Source organism: Natator depressus, chromosome 8 (assembly GCF_965152275.1).
Source record: "Natator depressus isolate rNatDep1 chromosome 8, rNatDep2.hap1, whole genome shotgun sequence".
Classification (NCBI taxonomy): Eukaryota; Metazoa; Chordata; order Testudines; family Cheloniidae; genus Natator; species Natator depressus.
The window spans coordinates 8,931,706-8,953,838 of NC_134241.1; the positions used below are offsets into that span (position 1 = coordinate 8,931,706).

The 22,133-nt window shown below is 45.1% G+C and overlaps 1 protein-coding gene across 1 annotated transcript in view; it reads left to right on the forward strand.

Annotated features, from left to right (window-relative positions):
• The first annotated feature begins 4,691 nt into the window (after positions 1-4,691).
• COL23A1 (collagen type XXIII alpha 1 chain) overlaps positions 4,692-22,133 on the forward strand; it is a 340,793-nt gene continuing 323,351 nt past the window's right edge. Inside the window, exons 1-2 of the mRNA XM_074961985.1 lie at positions 4,692-4,979; positions 15,940-16,009. Coding sequence (XP_074818086.1) covers positions 4,692-4,979; positions 15,940-16,009 — 358 coding nt within the window. The remainder of the gene's footprint in view (positions 4,980-15,939; positions 16,010-22,133) is intronic.

Consider the following 22,133-nt stretch of genomic DNA (forward strand, 5'->3'; position numbering starts at 1 on the left):
GTGGTCACGTTCCATTAAACTGTTTTTGGGTAGGGGTCTGGTTCTGTCTCATCTGCTCTCCTTACCTCTCTTTTGAAACAGTAGAATTGTGCTGGGGAAGATCTTCCACAGCCCATTCTTCTCTGTAGACATACCAACTCACCATGCATGATTCTCTTTCATAACACTCACCCCTTTAGTATAGTCTTCCCCCTCCTCTCCCTTGCAAGCTCCACCTCTCTCGTACTTTTTTTCCCACCTTACCTAGCTGACCCAATAGAAGGAGAGAGAGGTGATGCACTCTTCTCTATCTGCAACACCTACTGCTGTGAAATACAGGCCTCTTCCAAATGGGTAATTTCCCTTTGTTCTTAATTTATCAGTCCTCCTCTGAAATTTATTTACCACAGCTATCCCTGAGGCAAAGTGGGAGAAAGTAGGCTCACACTGGCAAATCAGAGGCAGCTGTTGTGCTTCTGCCGAGGTAGCAGTCCATCCAATGACTACTTAATCTAAATAAATGCATTGTTATAGTTATCCCATCAACCTCCAGGGTTGTACCAGGCCCACAACAGTGTAGAAATTAGAGAGGGAGAAGATCTCTCTCTCTGCTCTGTCCTGCTTAGCTCAAAAGTGAGTATTGTAGCTTTCAATAACACAGCTACTAGAAGATGCTACATAAGCTCCTACCGTGATAGATTTGAAAAGGAAACTGCACAGCCACAAGCACTAGCTTGTTTACTCTGAGATGGAAATGCAATAATTTTTTTCAACTTTAACACACACAAAAAGTAAAATCAAGATACACATAGCAGCTCTGCTGGGGGTCCCAAATGGTGATGCTGGTGCTGTAAGTGTGGAATAAGACCTTTCCTGGCAGAGTGCAAGAGGTTCCACACATTATAGAAGTACTATGGAGCTGTGGATGCAGCTGGGGCCCAGAAAACTGCCAGAAGCTTCTTCTAAGATGTCTGCCCAACTTGTCTTGCTTTCTCCCTTGACTTCCCACAGTGGTATTATCTTCACTTGGAAAAAATCAAGGGGGTTAGGGAGGGAGGTTTAACCATTGTTAGCTAACACATCTTGAAATGTGGACAAGGCAGTTTGTAGGCTCCCCCTATGTGTTCATCTCAACCTGCTAGCCTATATGTAAGCTAGAACTGCCCTGTCTGCACTAGAATTTTATTGCATGTTGGCTAATGCGGCAATAAACCCACCCTTTTTTCTAGTACTGAAGTACCTGTGTGGTTTTGTTTCCATGTGCAGCCACCAATAGCTTCCCTTTCCTTCCAGGATGCAGCCCTCTGGTGAATAGTGGTAGGAACAACATGGAAGCTCTCAGGTTAAGGGGTGGGTGGGGGGAAGCAAACTGGAAAAGAGGATGGGGAAAATAAGGGTTAGGAAAGATGGAAAGGGAATTAAGAATAGGAAGAAGAGATAAATAGGGAGTGAACTGGAAGAAAGTTCAGAGGAAAGGAGAAAACTGAGGTAACTGAGATGGAGAGAAAAATAGGAACAAAAATAAAGCAAAATCTGTATGGAAAAAAATAAAGACAAGAAGGGAAAGGAACTGATGGAAAGGGAAGGGAAGAGGTGGGATCCACATCAAGGTTGACATGTAAGCACCAGGTGCAAGAGACAGCCACATAGTCATCACAGATATGGAGCAAGGCATGTCTCCCATCCCAAAAGGCTGAAACCATGGTCTGACCCAGAGAAAGAATGAAGATTCACAGCAAGCTGGGAAGAAAAGGCTTATCTGGAAAGAAGTGGGAGAACAGTCCATGCCATAATGGTGATGGTACAGATGTGCAAGAAGCCATTGATGCGTCCTCAGCATTCAAACATTATTGTTGTTCTCCATAGTGATCTAGTCTGTATTTTCTCAAAGTCGTCCAGCTTGCTGAGTCATTTATAAACCACTTTCACGAGCCTACGTACTTTACTGCACTGCTCCTTTGTGCATAAAGCTGCTTATGCCAACATTGCAATTCCATTTTTCTCACCATCAACTAAACCTCATTCTCTCAAAAAGTACTTAGGCACCTAAGCCACCTGACTGCAGGCAGTGGGTTCCCATGCCTCCCTGGAGCTTGCATTTAAGTGACTAGGAGAAAGGGTTGAGGCCTAACACATTCCCCAGCCTGTGGGCATCTCCCATGGGCTAGTTTAGGCGGATTTCATTTGCAGTCATCTAGCTTTCCCCATTCACTGTATAGGGAACCTAGGTGCCTAATTCAGCTTTGTGGATCACAGCATTGTTCCTCTGATATTCTAGGTGCCTAAAAGTTAGGTGCCATGATATCACTGTTGTGATCCTTAAATCCCTTGGTGGATCCCACCCCCCTAGAGATTAAAAGAAAGTTCAGCAAAGTGCAGGCTTGCTCAAAACAATTTACTTGGGGTTTCCTTCTTAGCATCTGTTTTTCAATTGTTGGAATTCCAAAAAATCCTCTGCTCTGGTGCTTATCTGCAAATTATATTAATTTCCATGGCAACAGAATGAACAAGTGGGATGAGGTGGTTTACAGAAGAGGAAAGTATTATTTAAATGTATACCTGTTCGTATGTGGTGTGTTAGGAGTTGATTTGTGTATATCATAACAGAGGCCAGGGATTTATTCATATTTTCTGCCTTCTCTTTTCTTTCCCCACTCATGCGGTTGCTCCTACAAAACTTTATCCCTAAAATTATGCCAACATCTCTTAGAAATGCACATTCTGCCACCCTTACGTGGGTCTATGGGACTAATTCACTGTGAGTAAGGCTGGCAGACTCTGTTCCCCAAAGAGGAATTACAAGTTACATTTTATAGCATATGTATCAGAGGCTAGGAAAACATAAAATCATCTGAGCATTACTTTTTCTAGGTTAGGGGACTATGATGCTCCTAAATTAATAGTTTGCATGATACATTACAATGCAAATAATAAAAGGGAGCCAGTTTGGTATAAACAAACTGCAGGAAGTGTTTTTGATCATCATAATATGAGTTTATGTAATGACTTTGTCCAATACCAGTTTCCTGCAAACAAACATTTGCAAACAAGATGAGGCACTTTAACCTGATTAAACTATTACACGTGCATGGCATCAGCATTATTACTTTAGTGCCACCACAAAAGTGCATGGTGTTTGGCAGGCAGTCTTTGTTGTTGTTTACAATCTAAACTTTAACTTTTGTAGAAGGCAAATATTTTATCTTGTAGATATCGCTCAGCATGAAAGATAGTTGGAAGAAGATAACACGATTCTTTTCTTATAGCTATCTTGTCACTCAATCCGCATGATAAGAATGCCTGACGTCTCTTTTCAATTTTCTTTTCCTTGAGGTAACCAGGGAAATTCAGTATGATTGGTCTGGCCAATCTTCTGCCGCTGGAGGCCGCTAAACTCTACGGGCAAAACAGCGACAGTGCAACGCGGAGGTAAGAGCCTAAACTAAAATCTATTGCAAAGTTGGTTGAGGAAGCTTTCCTGAACAGAACTGAAGGGTTAGATGTCCCCGCGTCCAAGAGCCCCACTTCTCTGATGAGACACAACAGAATGCCTCAGTTCAGTCTCCTGTCTTCCTTTGCCTTACACGTTTTAGGTTTTCTCCTCTCCCACGCTGTATTTAACTCTTGTCGGGGACTGTGGGATACAAGGTGTGCGAGGCAGGCGAGGCAAGGTAAAGTTGGATTGCTGCTTGTCTGCCGTTACGTGGCGCATCGCCCTGTACCCAGGTTGGCGTTAGATCAGTTTGCCCCCGGGTGTTGGCCTACGCAGGGACAAATGTCAATACCTGGAGCTGGGGGAGCGGATTGGATACCGACTCTTACTATGCAACGGCCTGGCTAGAGCCCAGCGCAAAGCGCATCCCCAGCGCCCTGAAGGCCACCCCTGGGGCAGCGGATTTTTGTCAGCCCCCTGAACGGCCGGGCGATGAAATTGCCCTGGGGCTGGAGTCTCCCGGCAGGGGATGCTGACCGCAGGAGGTGCGGCCGGCAGCCAGGCTCCCGCTCCCCCCCCCCCCCACGCGCGCGCCCGGTGGGGGCAATCAGGTGGGGGGAGGGGCGGAGGAGAGAGGGCAACGGCTGCTGACAAGAGACCCCAGCCCAAGGCGGGTGAGGGGAGACCACCTCCACAGCCAAGCCCAGGGAGAACCCCTGGAAATCCCAACGCCTGACCTGGCGGGGGAGGGGGGGTTAGCTGGGAACCCCCAAGCTTCGGGGGTGCGCCCACCCCACAGGTGAGGAATATAAAGGGGCGTGGCTGGGTTTGACCAGGGGGTCGCTCGTCTTCCATCGCTCCTCAGGCACCGGGGCTCTCCCCTTCCTCGGGGTGGGGGCTAGGCCCTGGACCCCGCTGTGGGAAGCCTGGGGGTGGGTGTGACGGGGTCCCCCGCGCGCGCGAAAGGCGGCGGAGGAGTGTCTGTGCCCCCGCCCGTCTGTCCCGCCAGCCTGCTCCACCCCTGGGGCGCGCAGGAGGCGCCCATCTCCTTTTCTGGCCGGGGCTATTTGCATCCCCGGGGGGATTACAGAGGATCTCCCCCTCCCCAGTTTAAGACACACTGAAGGAGAAAAGCGGCTCCTCCGCCGCTTCCCGCCCCACTTCTCCTGCAGCCGGCTCCCAAGCGCTGCTGCTGCTGCGCGCCCCGGGCAGGAGCCGCTCGCTGCAGCCCGAGGGCGGATCGGGGCCGCCGCAGACCCGCTCTCTCTGCTGCGGGACCATGAGCCAGGGCGACAGGAGGCTGCGAGGGGCGGCGGCTGCCGCCGGGCTGCCCGCAGCCGGCGCCCGGTGGGTGGGGGGCGGCGGCGGCTCCGCAGCCCTCTGCCTGCTTCTCTCGCTCACCTCGCTGGCCGCCTGCCTGCTGCTGAGCGCCAAGACGTGCGAGCTGCAGGGCAGGGTAGCGGCGCTGGAGGAGCGGGGCAGCGCCGGCTGGGCACCGGGAGCCCCCCTGAGCCCCGGACCGCTGCTCGCCCTGCTGCAGCCCCACATGGAGCAGCTCTTCCGGGAGGTGAGTATTGCGGGGGCCGGGCATGGGCTGCGGGCTCCCCGCAGCGGATTTTGCCCCCGGCGCTGGGCTCCGGCCCCAACTTGAACCGCCAGGGATGGGGCTGAGCCCCGAACCCCTGCGTGTGTCGGAGGGAGCACTGCAGCCTGGGGGCTTTGCAAGTCTCGGGGGGTGTATGGCACAGCTCTGGCTTGGAGGCTGCCTGGCATACGGCGCAGAAATGGGGGCCTTGCGGGGAGGGGGGGGGTCCAAGACGAGCCCCAGCTCCCGCTGTGCCAGGGGGCTGGGGCCAGAGTGGCCTTTGCGTTCCGATCAGTACCTGACCCCTGTAGAGCCTAAAGGATGCCCAAGCCCCTCCCCGTAACATTAAGCCTCCCCGGCTTGGGTTCTGGCTATGCCGGGGGTTCAGTTCCCAGTGAAGTGAGCGGGAGCCGAAGATACTAGTACTAGGCAGGATCGGGCCCAGCTGTGACTGTGAGGTGGGCGAGTATCATTATCCCAAAGGGAGACAGGAGAGGTTCCATGACGGCCCGAGGTTACATGTGTGCAGTCAATGTTACCTGCTAACTGGTGGCAGGGTGCAGACTAAAACTCGGGCACAGAGATGGTTAAATGAGCTGCTTAAGGTGATGTGCTACCTGGTGGCAGGGTGCACAATAAACTCCCTAAAGTGCAGTAGCTGTTGATTACAAGTTTGAGCAGCAGGCCATGAAAGATGGGATTATTGATTACTTACCTTGCAGCTAAAGTAATCCATTAAACAGTATAAGCACCTCTGGACTCCGAGAAGAATACTGTTGATATAAATGAAAAGAAAAGTGTAAATACTGTGGGTCAGATTCTGGCACCTTTATTCACACTGAATACCTTACTTTGTGAGTAGCCTGGTTTATTTCAAAGTGGCTAATTTGTGGAGTAAGATGTGGAAGAATTTTGCCCTTCATTAGCAATTTATAAGGGGGAAAAAATCCGTGAATACAGCAAATTTTATTCCTGTGGGAAAAGAGAATCCCTATATTTAAAAAAACATTTATCTTCAGCTGTAATGGACAACTATTTTTATGTTACATGTACATTAACATGGTCCCCCATTATCTTACAGAGCATCATAAAGCATCATATAGTACAATGGTGCTGAGTTGATTTATGGATGATAGGAACACCAACAGCTACTGTTCTTATATTTACTGAGTCTTTTGCTATGATCCCATAGTTTCTTGTGCTGAATGAATTGTTCCGCTTCCAGAGTGAGTTTCTATGTTTGTTTCTATCTTCTAATACAAAAACTAACACTACTCAGGAGATTGTTACGCTTTTTGGTGCCAACTGTAGTACTTGGTTCAGGTGGATTTTGTTTGAGTGACTTTTGTCCAGTAGTAAAGAGTTTTGGGATACTATTACTGATTTGCTAGTTTAGAATATAACCTTAATTATTCATAAAACTGAAGCAGGTTACAGTGAGATTCCAACAGGCTATTAGTGGGTAATGTAAGCTTGACATCTGTGGAAGTGGCTACACAATGGAATACTGGGTTGGCTTTTTATTCTTGTATTGCACCACTGGTATATAAGAGATTGTCTCTGCCCCAAGAAGTTTGCAGTCTGAAAGCCTCAATGCTGCAGAAAGCTTAAATATAACTTTACCCTCTTGAGTAGTTCCATGGAAGTAAAGTTACACATGTACTTGAGGGTGGAAAGGGAAAGGAGACAAGAGTAAACAGTGGGAAGGGACTGTTGAGAGAGCACTGATTTAGCAAGGAAAGCAGAATGTATATGTTGCTTGCTTGCTTACATTTTAAATTATGGGTAGGTGTCAAAGAAGGGAATAGGTGAAACCACATGGAGGTCTATGGTGTGAAGTTAATAGAAAGCTGAGAGATGTGAAGGAAGAACTCATCGTTGCCTGGTATTCAGAAAGATGGAGACTATTCCAGGCACAGAGGGTAGTGTTAATACAGGTGGGGGGGCCATATGCCTTCTCACCTATCGATCAGTCATCTAGGTATGATTTAAGGGATAATACAGAGTATCAGTGCAGAGAGGGTGCTTGCAAACGAGACACTTTCAAATGTGTTTAGATTTCACTTCTTGATGGAAGCTGATTGAACAACTCTAGTTTATTTGTGTGCTCTGGCTTAGAATTCGCATGTCAATCATGACAGCAGTTCTGTTTCTATCTGTTATTTCAGTCAGTAAATATGTTCGTACGTGGGGAATTATACTTGCTCTCAGGCAATGCCACAGAAACAGTTTCTCACTGAGATTTAGTAAAGTGTGGAAAGCTTGCTTTGTATTGTGAATACTCAGATGGGAATTGTAGAGGGAAACTAAAGTGAAACCACATAATTGAGTTCCTAATGCAAGAATAAATATGTTGAAACATTTAGTGTGACCAAACGTCTGTCAATAATGAGAGCACAAATTTTTAAATGAGTAACAGATTCAAGGAATGAATGCTAATTAGTCATTCTGCTATCTTTTTAATATGTGCAGTAGGCATCAGTCCTGCTAAACTACATCTGTTCATTTATGTTCATTTTAAATAACAAAAATGGTCTTTGAGTAACTTCTTGTTAATTATATAAAACATGACTAGCAAAGTAACTTTCCTTTGTGCTTGAGAACTTCACTATAGGTAAGACTGTTTTACCAGTCTATTTCATGACCATAAACTGATATTTACAGGGTTTTTTTTCCTTTCAAATTCTACCACCAAATCACAGAAGAAACAAAACTAAAACTAGATATAATATTGTGTCCTCTGTTACTGCAGAGCATTAATGTACCCTGCTACTAGGGCTCTGCTGACATAACCTTTGAAGGTGAGGCACATACAAGGGCATAAATACAATACAGCCGTGCTGGGATGCGTTCCATAAAAATACGGGGCGGGAATGTTTGACAAGTAGAACAGGATAGGAAGTCGGTAGAGTAGAGAAGAAGGATGGTCTTGTGGTTAAGGCACTGGATTGGAATTCAGGTGACTAGGTTTCAATTCCTGCCTTTGCGACAGAGACATCCCCTCTAATGGTATGTCTACACTGGCAGAGTTACAGTGCCGGCAGTTACAGCGCTGCTCAGAGAACGCTGAAGGGAAACCATTGTTGTGTGTTCACACTGTCAGCTGCCCGTGCAGAGCATCTCTTCCTCTTCTGCCGCTAAGAGTTGTGGGAAGGCAGAGGGGGTCGTGGGATATCCTGGTTCCTGTCCCAATGCCCCGTGATGCATTGCTTTGCATCCCAGCAATCCCCATGCTTCCATCTGCATTTGGCGCCATCTTTCAACGGGTTGTGTACTGCACGCTCTGCTCTGCCTCTTTGGGCTGCAGGAATGGATCCCACACTGTTGACCAATATGCTGCTTGCTCTCACTATCACGTCATGAGTGGCAGTGGAGTTATTCCTTAAACTACAAAGGCAAGAGGAGTGCAACATTGATCTCACCATACTTACCAGCTACGACACAAGATTGCTTGTGGCATTCACGAACGTGGTGACCACTGCACCTTTGGGCTTGGGAAATAAGCACTGAGTGGTGGGATCACATCGTCATGAACGTTTGGGATGATGAGCAGTGGCTGCATAACTTTCGGATGAGGAAAGCCACATTCATGGGACTGTGTGATGAGCTCACCCCAACCCTGCGGCTCAAGGACACGAGAACGAGAGCTGCCCTGCCCTTGGAGAAGCGCGTGGCGATTGCATTGTGGAAGCTGGCTACTCCAGACTGCTGCCGTTCGGTAGCTAACCGGTTTGGAGTGGGAAAATTGACTGTTAGACTCGTGTTGATGGAAGGGTGCAGGGCCATTAATTGCATCCTGCTCCGAAAGACCGTGACTCTGGGCAACGTGCCTGACACTGTGGATGGCTTTGTGCAAATGGGCTTCCCTAGCTGCAGAGAGGCGATAGCTGGCACGCATATTCCAATTCTGGCACCAGACCACCTAGCCACCAAGTACATTTATCGGAAGGGGTATATCTCAATGGTTCTCCAGGCACTTGTGGATCACTGTGGGCGTTTCACAAACATTAACATAGGCTGGTCCGGAAAGGTGCATGATGCACACATCTTTCAGAACGTTGGCCTGTTCAGGAAGCTGCAAGCAGGGACTTTCTTCCCAGACCAGAAGATCACCATAGGGGAAGTTGAAAATCCCACTGTGATCCTTGGAGAGTGTGCGTACCCCTTAATGCCATGGCTTATGAAGCCATACACGGGGCACCTTGACAGCAGCAAGGAGCGGTTCAACAACATGCTGAGCAGAATGACTGTTGAGTGTGCTTTTGGCTGTTTAAAGGCTTGCTGGCGCTGCCTATATGCTCTGGCTGATGACAATATTCCTATGCTTATAGCCGTGTGCTGTATGCGCCATAATATTTGTGAAGGGAAGGGTGAAAGCTTCACTCAGGGCTGGACTGCAGAGGCTCAGTGCCTGGAGGCTGAATTTGAACAGGCAGAGACCAGGGCTATTAGAGGGGGACAGCGCAGGGCCATAAGGATCAGGGATGCCTTGAGGCAGCAATTTGAATCTGAAAGCCACTAATATTTGTTGCTATGCTCAGGATTGCAGTGCTTGTAATGCTAGGAGGTGATTGTGATTGGTGCAGACGATGTACTACGAAGGTTTAAGAAAATTGCCAGTTGCTTTGCAGGGATCTGTTTACTTTCAATTAATGAAATAAAAGATTGCTTTCAAACCAAAACAATTCTTTTATTAAAAAGCAACAACTGGAGGAGAGAGACAAACACAAAACCACATCAGCACTGAGGGGGATGTGGGAAGGGAGAGGGTCTTAGGAGGAGGTGGGGTCCCAGGATGGTTAAAGATTTGTGTATGTCCAGGTATCATATTCAACCTTCTCCTTTGGAGTACAGTGCAGCAGGTACTGTACTTCAGCAGGGCTAAACTGCAGAAGGATGAGTGTTGAGTGCAGTGGGTACTGGGAGTCCACGGTGCTGGACTGTGACAGGGGAAGAGTAGAATGCAGCAGGTACAGATTGGAGCCACGAGGTTAATAAGAGTGTGTTGGCTATGTCTGGGGGGGCGCATAGGAAAGAATTTTGTGACAGCGGCTGTAGGAGAGGGTGGGCACGGAGCTGCTTGGTTTGCAGTGCTAGTAGTGCCTGGAGCATGTCTGTTTAGTGCTCCATAACATTTAAGAGCTGCTTCGTAGATTTGTTCTGGCATGCTGCATTCTCCTTTCAGTTCCTCTTCTCGCTGTCCCGCCACTCTTTCAATTCTTGTTTTTCAGCTGCGGAGTGCATCATAACGTCACGCAGAAAGTCCTCTTTAGTTCTTTGTGGCCGCTTTCTAATTCTGCACAGCCGTTCAGCCGGCGATAAGAAAGAGGGAGACTAGGCTCCCAAGCTCATATCTGTGAAGCCAATATGCAACATTTTACAGAAGCAGTATTGTTTGCAACACACACACCACTGATTCAGTGATTTGAAAGAGCCACTTTTCACATACCTATCACTAACTGGCTTACCCCAGCAAGCACACATGAGCCATAAGACCCCCAGAATGGTGAGTAACTGCAGGGGCAGGGGAAATCCGTGTTCCAGGACCATACTGTACACTGGACACATGGCTCTTGGGGAGAGCCAGCACTGTAGGGGGGACCTTATAATCATTACTGTCCCCACATTTTCCACAGGCTGTATTCATTATGGAAGATACCTCACTCTTGAGGGTGAGCAGGGAATCAAGGGAGGGTCTTCTCCAAGACTGTGGCTTCCACCCTGGCCCTTATGGAGATCTCTGAGGCAGATTCCTGTGAAGTGAGGGAGTCAATCAACACCCTGTTCTGCCGCTTAGACTAGGCATGTGGTGGTACGTGCATCATACAGACACAAGCCTGCTTTCTGCAACCCTCCTGCCCCCAACAACTTGCTTCAGCGATTCCCAAAATCAAAGAGAAGAGCTGCTGGCTGCATGCCTCTCTGACCTCCAAGTCGTCCTCTGCCTCTGGGTCCCCCTCCACATCCTCATCCAAGATTTCCTCCTCCTGGCTCGGTCCACTCTCAAGTGGCATGTGAGCCACCCAAGTATCCACAGTGGCCTTCACAGTGGAGGTGGGGTCACCACCGAGTATCACATCCAGCTCTTTGTAGAACTGGCAGCTCGTGGGCGCAGCACTGGAGTGCTGGTTTGCCTCCCGCGCTTTGTGGTAGGCGTTCCGTAGCTCCTTCACTTTGACCCTGCACTTCAGTGTGTCCTGGTCATAGCCCCTTTCTGTCATGCATCGTGAAATCTGTCCGTAGGTATCAAAATTCCTATGGCTGGAGCGCAGCTGGGACTGGACAGCCTCCTCTCCCCAAATGCTGAGGAGGTCCAGCAGCTCGGCATTGCTCCAAGCAGGGGGTCGTCTGGTGCATGGAGCAGGCATGGTCACCTGGAAAGATACGCTGAGACCACTGCACGCGTCAATGAGCAAACAGGAAGGGGACTTTCAAAATTCCCAAGGAATTTAAGGGGTAGGGCTCACAGTTGGTCACCTGAGGGCAGGGCAGTAGAATTCAAACTGATGACCAGAAAGGTGAGAACAGGCATTGTGGGACACCTCCCAGAGGCCAATCGCAGCGCTGTAATCGACCAGGGTCACTGGCACCATGGCGCTGTAGCCTTGTCACAGAAAGCTATACGCCTCTCATCGGGGTTTTTTTTTTTTTTTTTTACAGCGTTGCAACTGTCTAGTTTCTGCACACTAAGTGGCTTGACAGAGTGTACACCTTGGGAGTTTCAACGCAGAAAGCTGCTTTACTGTGCAGAAACTTGCCAGTGTATACAAGGCCTAAGCTTAGGCAAGTTGCTTATTCTCTCTGTGCTTCAGTTCCCTATCTTCTGCTTGTGTATCGTATCTCTTTCTCCTGCCTTTTATCTGTCTTGTCTATCTAGATTGTAAGGCTTTCTTTGAGGCAAGGGCTGTCTCATACTATGTGTTTGTGTAGGGTCTAGCACAATGGGGCCCTGATCTTAGTTGGGGCGTGTTGACAGGATTTCTTCCCCTACCCCCTGCTTTTCTGAATGGAGATTCAAACAATGGGTAAATAAAAAACTCAACCTCATGAAGTTTATGTGCAAAACAAATATCTTGGTGCCCAAATTGGGGTTTATGCACCCTTTTAGTTGTAGACCCAAGTAAACCCTCAGGGATTTCATGCATGCTTTTGTAAATTTGACCCAATAAATAAATACACAGACCTACGCTAGTGTTCTCTGAAGTCTTATTTACATAAAACCTCACTGAGAGTTTATATTGCTCTTTAATGAAAACATTCTATAGATTCATAGTACAGTGTACTCAGTGGTTCTCAACTAGGGGTACATTTACCTGTGGGGGTACACAGGGGTCTTTCAGGGGGTACATCAGATCATCTACATATTTGCCTAGTTTTATAACAGGCTACATACAAAGCACTAGTAAAGTCAGTACAAGCTATTTCATACAGGCAATTACTTGTTTATACTGCTCTATATACTATACACTGATATTTAAATCCAATATTTGTATTCCAATCAATTTATTTTTTAATTATATGGTAAAAATGAGAAAGTAAGCAATTTTTCAGTAATAGTTTGCTGTGACACTTTTGTATTTTTATGTCTGATTTTGTAAGCAAGTCATTTTTAAGTGAGGTGAAACTTGGGAGTACGCAAGACAAATCAGACTCCTGAAGGGGGTACAGTAATCTGAAAGATTGAGAGCCAGTGCTCTAACACAATATGTATTTAGCCACATGGTGCAGGTATAGTAATATCTCCGCTTACTCCTTAACAAAAGCTTGAATTCAAAAGGCATAGTTCTCATGCATAAAAATTTTAATGCGAGGATTAAAGAAATATTTAGTTGTAATCAGAGCTGGACAATTTAGTTCACAATGGATTTATTGTTCCTTATTAGCCATATAGTGTTCAGATTAATCAGTTTAATGCTTAGGAAAATTCAATAGAAGAACGCAACACTCATTTCAGAATTAAAGAGATGCAAATATTTTCCTTATTCCCCAAGATATCTAAATCTAATGAATGGATTAAAAATGGGATAATGTACATTCTTGCTCTGGGCAGTTTCATCAGTTTTATAATTGGGATGACTGTAAAAGTCATAAATGACTCACCTGTAATGCTCAAACTGCAATATGTGGTTGTCAGAGAAATGCGTGATGGATTTGGGAACAAGAATGGTCTAAACTAACAGTTGACTGAACTCTGTATTCTTTTAGGAATTTGTGCAGTTTTATAATATGTGGCTATAAAGCTCTGCAATCCAAACCAATACAAATGTATGTACAATTGCAAGAACTGCACTGTGTCAATAAAAAGACTTTTTCACCCATAGGACACCAGGGACACTTTCAGCCTTGGGTCAGGAGTACTGGCTTGTCAGTCTTAAGTGCAAGTCAGCAGCTTGTCTTGAGAGCAGTGAATAGTTAGGTGTCCTGTGTCTGGACTGAGTTATGTGGCTATCCCAGGATTCTGGACAAGGGGATTTTTCCTAGCCAGTTAAGATTGACGAAAGTTTTAAACACAGTTTTTTGGGGCATTTTCAGATGACAGATAACCCTTAACTTGAACAAAACATTTTAATAGATATGTTCCTCTCTCCCTGCTCCCCACCAGAATCAGTGACAGCCATGTTGGGGGTCTGATTCAAAACCCATTCAGATCAGTGGGAACCTCTCTATTTACTTTAAGGGACTTTGGATTGGGCTCCTACTGGATAATATTTACAAACCTACTGTTGTGATAGGTGTACTGCAAGTGTGCCCTTGTTTTCTCTAATGGATGTTGTAATGCTCTTGTTGTAGTACAGAATATTTGAAAATGAGGCAGCAGCATCCATGCTCTGTGCCCAAAAAAGGAAAAAAAAGGCTTATAATGTATGATGATATATATGAGGGTGTTTGGAGAAACCAATTTTAAAACTCAAGCAGTTTTCACCCTTCCATCAGTACAGCACCCTGTAGTTGGAATTGTTCTACTGTGTGCCCGAAACCAACAGAAATATCTACATATATGCAGATAACATGGGCTTAAAAATATGCAGTCACATAATATACCATCAGTGCTACCACCATGGATTTATTATGGTGACTTCTAGGGGACATTTTTACATCTCTGTGAATAGGTTGTTTCCTGCAGTTTGTGACAAGCTGGAGGAAAACTTTTGGTTCAAATATTCCCAGTGAAAGAATAAGTATCAGTATTGTGTTGATGTCTGCTGATGGAGGAGAATAAATAGTGCCTAATGTTTTCAGTGTCCCATAAGCTTGTAGAAAGCAATGTAGCCTATAAGTGAACTTGGGAAATGTCATCTAGATGAAATTACTAAAAGGTGGGTGCACAGTGGGTTGAAAGACCATACTCAGAGTAGTTCTCAATGGTTTGCTGTCAAACTGGGAGGGTGTGTTTAGTGGTGTCCTGCAGGGGTCAGTCCTGGATCCAGAACTAGTCAATATTTTCATTAATGACTTGGATAATGAAGTAGAGAGTATGCTTATAAAATTTGCAGATAACACCAAGCTGGGAGGGGTTCTAAGCATTTTGGAGTACAGGTTTAAAATTCAAAAAGCTGGAAAAAAGGCTTATGTGATTCTGGGGTATATTAACGGGACTCTTGCATGTAAGACACAGGTGGTCATTTTTCCACTCTACACGGCACTGGTGAGGCCCCAGCTGGAGTAGTATATCCAGTTCTGGGCATCACAGTTTAGGAAGGAAGTGGACGAATTGGAAAGAGTTCAGAGGAGAGAAACAAAAATGATTAAATGTTTGTAAAACCTGACCTATATGGAAAGGTTGAAAACACTGGGCTTGTTTAGTCGAGAGAGAAGAAGACTCGGGAGACCTGATAACAGTCTCCTAATATGTTAAGGGCTCGGGGTGTGCACAGGGGGGGCAGGCAGGGGCACGGTTGGCGGGGGCATAACTCCTCCAGGGCCACAGTGGGGGCACAGAACGTGTCCTCTAAAAGCGGTCAAATTTAAATTCCTGTGCACACCCCTGCAAGGGCTCTTATAAAGAGGATGGCGATGGATTGTTTTCCATGTCCACTGAAGGTAGGACAAGAAGTAATGGGGTTACTCTGTAGCAAGGGAGATTTAGGTTAGATATTAGGAAATGCTTTCTAACTATAAGGGTAGTTAAGCTCTGGAATAAGCTTCCAGGGGAGATCATGGAGTTCCCATCGTTGGTAGCGTCTAAAAACAAGTTGGACAAATGTCTGTAAGGCATGGCCTAGGTTTCCTTGTCCTGCCACAGTGTAGGAGACTGGACTTGATGACTTCTTGAGGTCCCTTCCATCCTTACATTTCTATTATTCTATGATATATTGTTCCTCCTTTTATTTTTTTTAGGCATACAAAAAGGTGTGGGGATAATTCCGTGTGGCATTCTTGGCCCTTAACTCCTATGTAATCCGATCCCTTGAAGTGGTTTTGTGCTTGCCTTGCAAAGGTGCCCCTCTTGGGGCACATAAGTCACTCTTCCAGTCATCCTACAAGAGGTGTTAGAGATTGAGTAGCACAGTAGACTCCCTTTGGAGGCTGAGAGCATCACCTTTACAACTTAAACCTCACTGCACTGTTATCATCCTGCATTGGATATGCTGGCGGGGAGTGGGTGGGGGAGGTGTCTTATATAAAGTACTTGTAATATCTCTGGGCCAGATTCTGCCATGCTTAAGTAGTATCTTATTTGGCAAGTAACGTCTTTGCTTTCCAAGGGGAAAGGTTTTACTCTCCATGAGTAAGGGTGGCAGACTGACCAATTTTAAATGTCTTGTGTGTTATTTTAGAAGAAGCTATTGTTAAACTGGACTGACAAAAATAGAGGTGGAGTTATTTGTCCATAGCATGAAGAGGATTTGTTTTGTAATTTGGCCCTTTGTACGCATGCAGTGAGTATATATTTATTCTCTAAATATCTTTTTTTTTTTCTCCCCCCCCTCCCTCTGGACAGAAACTGGGTGAAGGATTAGCCAAGCTGCGGACAGTGCGAGAGGCTCCATCTGAATGTGTCTGCCCACCAGGTATGTGGAACAGTGACATCTTTATACCATTACCACCAAAGTTTGACTGTTGGTAAATTGTTGACAGTCTTACTGGGTTAATACTGCCCACATTCCTCTTCTTTCTTTTAGCTGCCCCTTTGTATTAAGTGGAATATGCTAACGAGTTTAAATACCTCCAAAGATGAAGTGCCCTCTTCTGATCAACTGAATTAACTTTCCTTGGCTTGCATTTGTGTGTTTACATGACTATGGTGTTTGGGGCTTGAATGGGGGAGCCATGTGCACTATTAAATAACTGTTTTACTCTAACAGATGTACTGACCTGTGTGCCCTACACAGTCCACTGAAAGACATTCAGAAAAAGACCTACCAAAACCTCTGCAGTTTAAACATCAGTGTGATAATTAAAAGCTGTATCACCACCTCCTTTTAAGATGCGAGAGTAGCTTCTCCAGCATTGCTCTGCATATGAAAACTCTCATTGACTGTTTAAATTCCCTCACACAGTCTAATGAACTTCCTCGACAATCAAGATCTTCCTGTTTTGTTTTGAAAGAGCACCCTCTTTAGAAACAACAAACATCTTCAATTAGTCTGCGGGAATCACATTTACACAAATGCACTTGAAATATTCAGCTGTTGTAGTAAATCGTTTGTGATTCGCCTTATGGAGCATTTCTAATTTTTTTTGCACAGATGTGTTGTGAAGATGAGCTAGATTGCACAATGTTTGATGATGGAAAATGCACGGAAGTGCTAAATTTTCTTTAAAACATTTATTCAATCATTATTGACTCAACATTGACTGTAATCTCTTTAGAACAACATGGAAAGCTTACGGTATGTAGAGCTGTCTGTACATTGTGCACGGAGGGATAATTTTAACATTTGAGGTCAAAAGCTTCCATATGAGTGTATTTTAGTCTTGTACAGAAATCAAAGTTTACCTAAACAGCACTGATTAAGATGAAATTACTTTTGTATAAAAAGCTGAAAGTTCTAGCATTTGAAAACCCAATAGATAAAAAATGTATTCTGGGATTTTCCCAACACACTGGACATGAAAACTATCACAGTCTGGCTCCCAGCATTATTCCTTACTCATGAGACAAAAATGGTGGTGTGTTTTTCCTTTTGCTGTTAAGTCTTAAAATTATACATAATAGCCTATAAAATATTTGACTCATGGCTCTTTTAAATGCATTAATGCAATTGTAGTAATTTTATTTAATTTATTTGCTTGTGGTTAGCTAACGTGAATGGTCTTTATGCTCCATGTCTGGGCTGACTGTCTTGCAACCAGACTAGATTAGTTGAGAAACAAATCAGGGTTATTTCAGCCCATATCTGAATGTCAGGGAAGGTCTGGAAGAAAGGCCTTTTCTTTTTCTCATGCACATTTTGGCTCAGAGGAGGGAAAATTTACTTTATTCCCTTGGTGTTCCCAACTGACAATAGCTGACCTGATGCTCTTCATCTCTGTTCTTTGCTTTCCTTCTGCTGACAAGGCAAATTATCGCCTTGGGACCAGAGCTGGCAAAGTCAGTGGGGCTCTGGGTGCACACAGCTCACTGCAGGATCGAGGTCTTGAGCTGCAAAATTTGTTAACCAGAGTACTTGTAATCAGGAAGGTACTGATGCCTGCTGAGTTAAGTGTTAAGCACTGAAAAATCCCTTTAAGTACAAAAGGCAACTGAGATCCAAGAGTCTCTTTTGTTGCATAGGTGAGCCACCACTCTGTTAAAGGGCCGATGGATTTGTTTGAATGAGTGGGGGGAAGATATTCAAAATAAGTATTCTATATGCTGGTGAAATACTTGTTGCAATTGTAGTAGAGCAATTTGTAAGGAAAAAGAAAGAAGAAAAGCTTTTGTGAAGCGACTGGTGATACACAGTTACTGTGAACCTGCTACCAATCCTGACTCCCATCAACCAATAATAATGTTTGTACCTGTGTAGTACTCTTCCTTCAAAGAGATGAGTGCTTCGTTAAGTTGGTGGTGGTGACCACGCTTCCCCTTATATAAAACTGAAGATTTTTCAGTTTGTCTGAAGTTCAGCTGACAGCCATTTTTATTTGTCGTAGCAGCCTTTCCTCCAATATTCTTTGCTGAGGAATATTAAATTCCTCTCTGACCCCTAGTTAAATACTCTGATCCCCAACAGTGCTGATCACCCGCAACTGTCATTGAAGTCATCTGGAACTGCAGGGATATGTCACATCTTTAGAAAGCTACGGCCAGAATCTGTTCTCAGATCTGGCCTTTCTGCACCAGTCAGGGGGTGCAAAGGGGCCAGAAACTGGCTGCCACTGGCCAGTAGAGGATTCCCCTGTAGGAGGAGAGTTGCTGGCTGGTGCGGGTGTGCTGGGTCTAGGTCAGGGATTGGCAACCTTTCAAAAGTGGTGTGCCGACTCTTCATTTATTCACTCTGATTTAAGGTTTTGCGTGCCAGTAATACATTTTAACGTTTTTAGAAGGTCTTTTTCTATAAGTCCATAATATACATACAATAGTATAGTTATAAAGTAAATAAGGTTTTTAAAATGTTTAAGAAGCTTCATTTAAAATTAAACTAAAATGAAGACCTTATCAGTTTAGTGTGATCCTTGCCCTTCCTTTTCCTTGCTGTGTTTTCCAATGTCTGGCACCTCTTTGGATACTTCAAGATGCACACAGGCTTCTGAGTGATTAGTTGTTCACTGGCTCCGAGAGGGACAGAGGGAAGATTTCATGTGTGAAAATATCTGTTCACACAGGTATGTGGATCCAAATGCTGAAAGCATTACAATTGCAGTTTTCTTCAAACAGTTAAATTTCACTGGCAGGGACATCCAGCAGGTCAGACTAGAGGCCCCATGATCTCTCTCGGTAGCTTCGCAGATCTCCAAACTTTGATGCCCACAACTCTGAGCTTTTTAACTGAATGAGCTGCATTTTGAAATCTTCAACACCCATCCACTGAAATACAGATAAATCCAAGTCGCTTTCATTGAACTTTTCAGGTTTAATTAGAAAAGAAAGCATTGGGCCAAATTGCTGGAAATCTTGAAATCTGTCAGAAAATTCTGATTCCAGTTCTTGCATGTAAATTCTAATCTCAACTTCAAACGCAGTGCACTGTTCCACGTGGCGTGATAGAGATGTAAGCAGCAAATCAGGACTTTAAAGTGGCGCTGGAACAATTTTTAAGGTGGGGGTGCTGAGCTGTGCCCCCTCTTGCCTCTGTCTGCACTCCTCACTGCCCCAGGCTGGGGCTAGTGGGCCACAGCTGGGGGCAGCTGCAGACACCCGGGCCAGCGGCCGGGACCCTACGCCAGCAGTAGAGGCCCCCGGACCAGTGGCCAGGACCTGGGGCCAGCAGTGGTCTGAGCGGGGCCGGCAGACGGAATTCCAGCTGGGGGGGGCCGGCGGATGGTACCCCAGGTCGGCGGCGGCAGAGCCCACAGGACCAGTGGCTGGGACCCGGGCAGTGTGAGTGCCACTGAAAATCAGCTCGCGTGCCACCTTTGGCACGCGTGCCACCGGTTGCCTACCCCGGTCTAGGTGATTGGAGTTGGGGGACCAAAGCAGGGCAATCCTCCCCTTCTACAGGGTCAATTAAGGACCCTTGGTCAGTGGTGCAAGTTAGAGCTGCTTGGAAACTGCTCCAACTCTTGCTGGGGCTAACAAGCCAGAACTGAGTGGAACTCCAGTCACAGGAGAGAATCAAGTTCATAGACTTAATTGCACCCTTTCCAGAACATAGGCTAATGTAAGGTGATCCTTCATTTTATTTGGAGCCGTATTTGGTTTTAAAGCAATACTTATGCTAGCTATTGTAACTTTATTTGCTATGTTTGGTATACGTTTGTGTTTCATGTAACTCTCCTCCTTCGCATCTTCTATACAAAGAGAACTTTTCTTGCTGTCTTCCCTGCTTTCATTATCAGGCTGGGACACTGTTGCTTGATTGAAAACACTTCCTAGGGGTTAACCATGATAAACCATCAAGTTAAATGAGACTCAGAGCTAATGTGACCCTTGTCCTAGATATCATAAAATCACATGCAGGAGCCCTAAATCAGGGTTGAATGGTGGGACAGGACATCAGTTAAGCACTGATTGTGCTTTGACCAAACGGCTAATAATTTTCTAGATATTTTCATATGGCTTAATTGTTTTTGTTTTTTTAATAACTTGGCTTGTTTTACATGATCAGCTCTCAGTACTGATTTAAAAAAACTTTTAAAAATGGTAAGAATGAGTGACTCTAATTTGAGTGTGTGTGTGTGTGTGTGTGTGTGTGTGTGAGAGAGAAAATAGAATTCTTAATAAGTAGAACCCCAGCAGGCTTTCAGTTGGCTCTGTTCTGAAATAGAAAGTAGACAGTTGATCCACTGAGAGACACTTTTGTTATTGTCCATAGAGGTATCATTGGCCACCAGAGGGAGCCCATATTATTTCATGAATACCATAGAAACAAAATGAGAATGACAAGGAAGAGTAGCTCATGAAAAACCTTGGCTCAAGTCTATGATGCTAAAATGAGGTGAATTCCTAGCTACCTGCAAGGTCTGCGAGTTTGCAGAACTTCATGAAAATCCAACTTAATTTACATTTTGTTTTTATTTCTTCAACAACAACAAAAAAAATTGCCTAAATGTGTGGCTAGAAATTTCTCCATAACTTGTTCAGCTCCATAACCTTAGTGTGAGAAGGTTGTTGCACAAGTTCTAGTGTTTGGTACCCTCGGGGCAGTACCCCTCACTGGCCAAGTTCAGGGCTGTGTGAATAGTAATGGTAGTGCTTGTTTTCTATCTTGGCTTTGTGTCACAACTATGACCTTTCATTTTTCAGTGTCTCCAACTCCTCTGGCTTTGGATACAGCTGTTTGTATTCAGACCAGAACTAGTAACAACCTCCTTACGTCAACTCCATGTGAAGCACCACCTCAGTTGGAAGATTTACTGGCATTCTCTGACTCATGCCTGTTATAATTTGCAGAGGCCTTTAACTCCTGTGTGCCAGTTTTTCTTTTTCTGGCTTGCTCCTCATGTGGCCTCTATTAGATAAAATTGGGCAGGTGCAAGAACACTTGCTTAAAAGGCACTCAGGTGGTGGAGCTCCTAATAGCTTTTCAGCTGATGCGTCCTTGGAGACAGATTATAAAAGCAAAATGAAAACCCTCTGCTTTGTTCACTAACGGTTGTGAAACCTGTGGCTAATAAAAAAAAAAAATTGTATTTTCATCCACAGTGGTTTGAAATATTTTGCCTGAAAGACCCCTTATAAATCTAATATTTGCCTTATGAGCAGTTTTTCTGCAGTACCAATAATACATGAACTCTTCCAATCGGTGGCAAAGGAGCCCTAAGAGCTTGAGATGTTAGATCGTCTTAGAACCAAGCAAGTACTTCCTTTTAAATGTGTAGATTTAAAAAAAACCTGAATGGTCACCTCGTATGTAGTTTAGACAGGGCCTTGAGTGCTGCAGGTGTAGAAAATGACAGCTGCTTTGCTGGCAGAAGTATAAGGCAGACATCTATAATATGTTTCCGGTTACTGTCAGTAAAAGAAATGAAAGTTGGGCGTGATGGAGGAAATTCCTGCACACGTCCCCCTCAAAGAGTTCCCCTCTGACTGCTACTGGGAGGAGGGTGCCTTCCATATACTAAGTCTGCTCTCAAATCTGGCAGATCCTCTGACATCCATTGAAGGTCAGGGCATGCTCCAATCTGTTGTGAATGGGCAGCCGTAGGAGTAAGAGAGTTGTCCCCACCACCTCAATCATTCTTTGACCTCTGAGATGAAGGTGTCTGTTTCACTGGTTTCTTTTGGAGTTGATGCTGCTCTATTAGACACTGGATTGAGATCTCCAACTCATGCCCAACAGCCATCAAACAATGATGAGTTTTGGAGACTGTCTGGTATGTATCAACTTTGTTTTGATTCATTCAGTCACACAACAGTTCTGTCATCGATACAGTCAAACAGGCAGAAGTACAGAGAAAAAACCTTAACTCACAATTTCTCGATTTCCGTATGATAAAATTTTCTAGTCTTCACCTTGAATTAATGTTGAATTTTTGTGTGTGTATAACAAGCTGCATAAAATGTTCAGTGTAATTGATTGGAACATCAAATTAATACATGACAAGTAT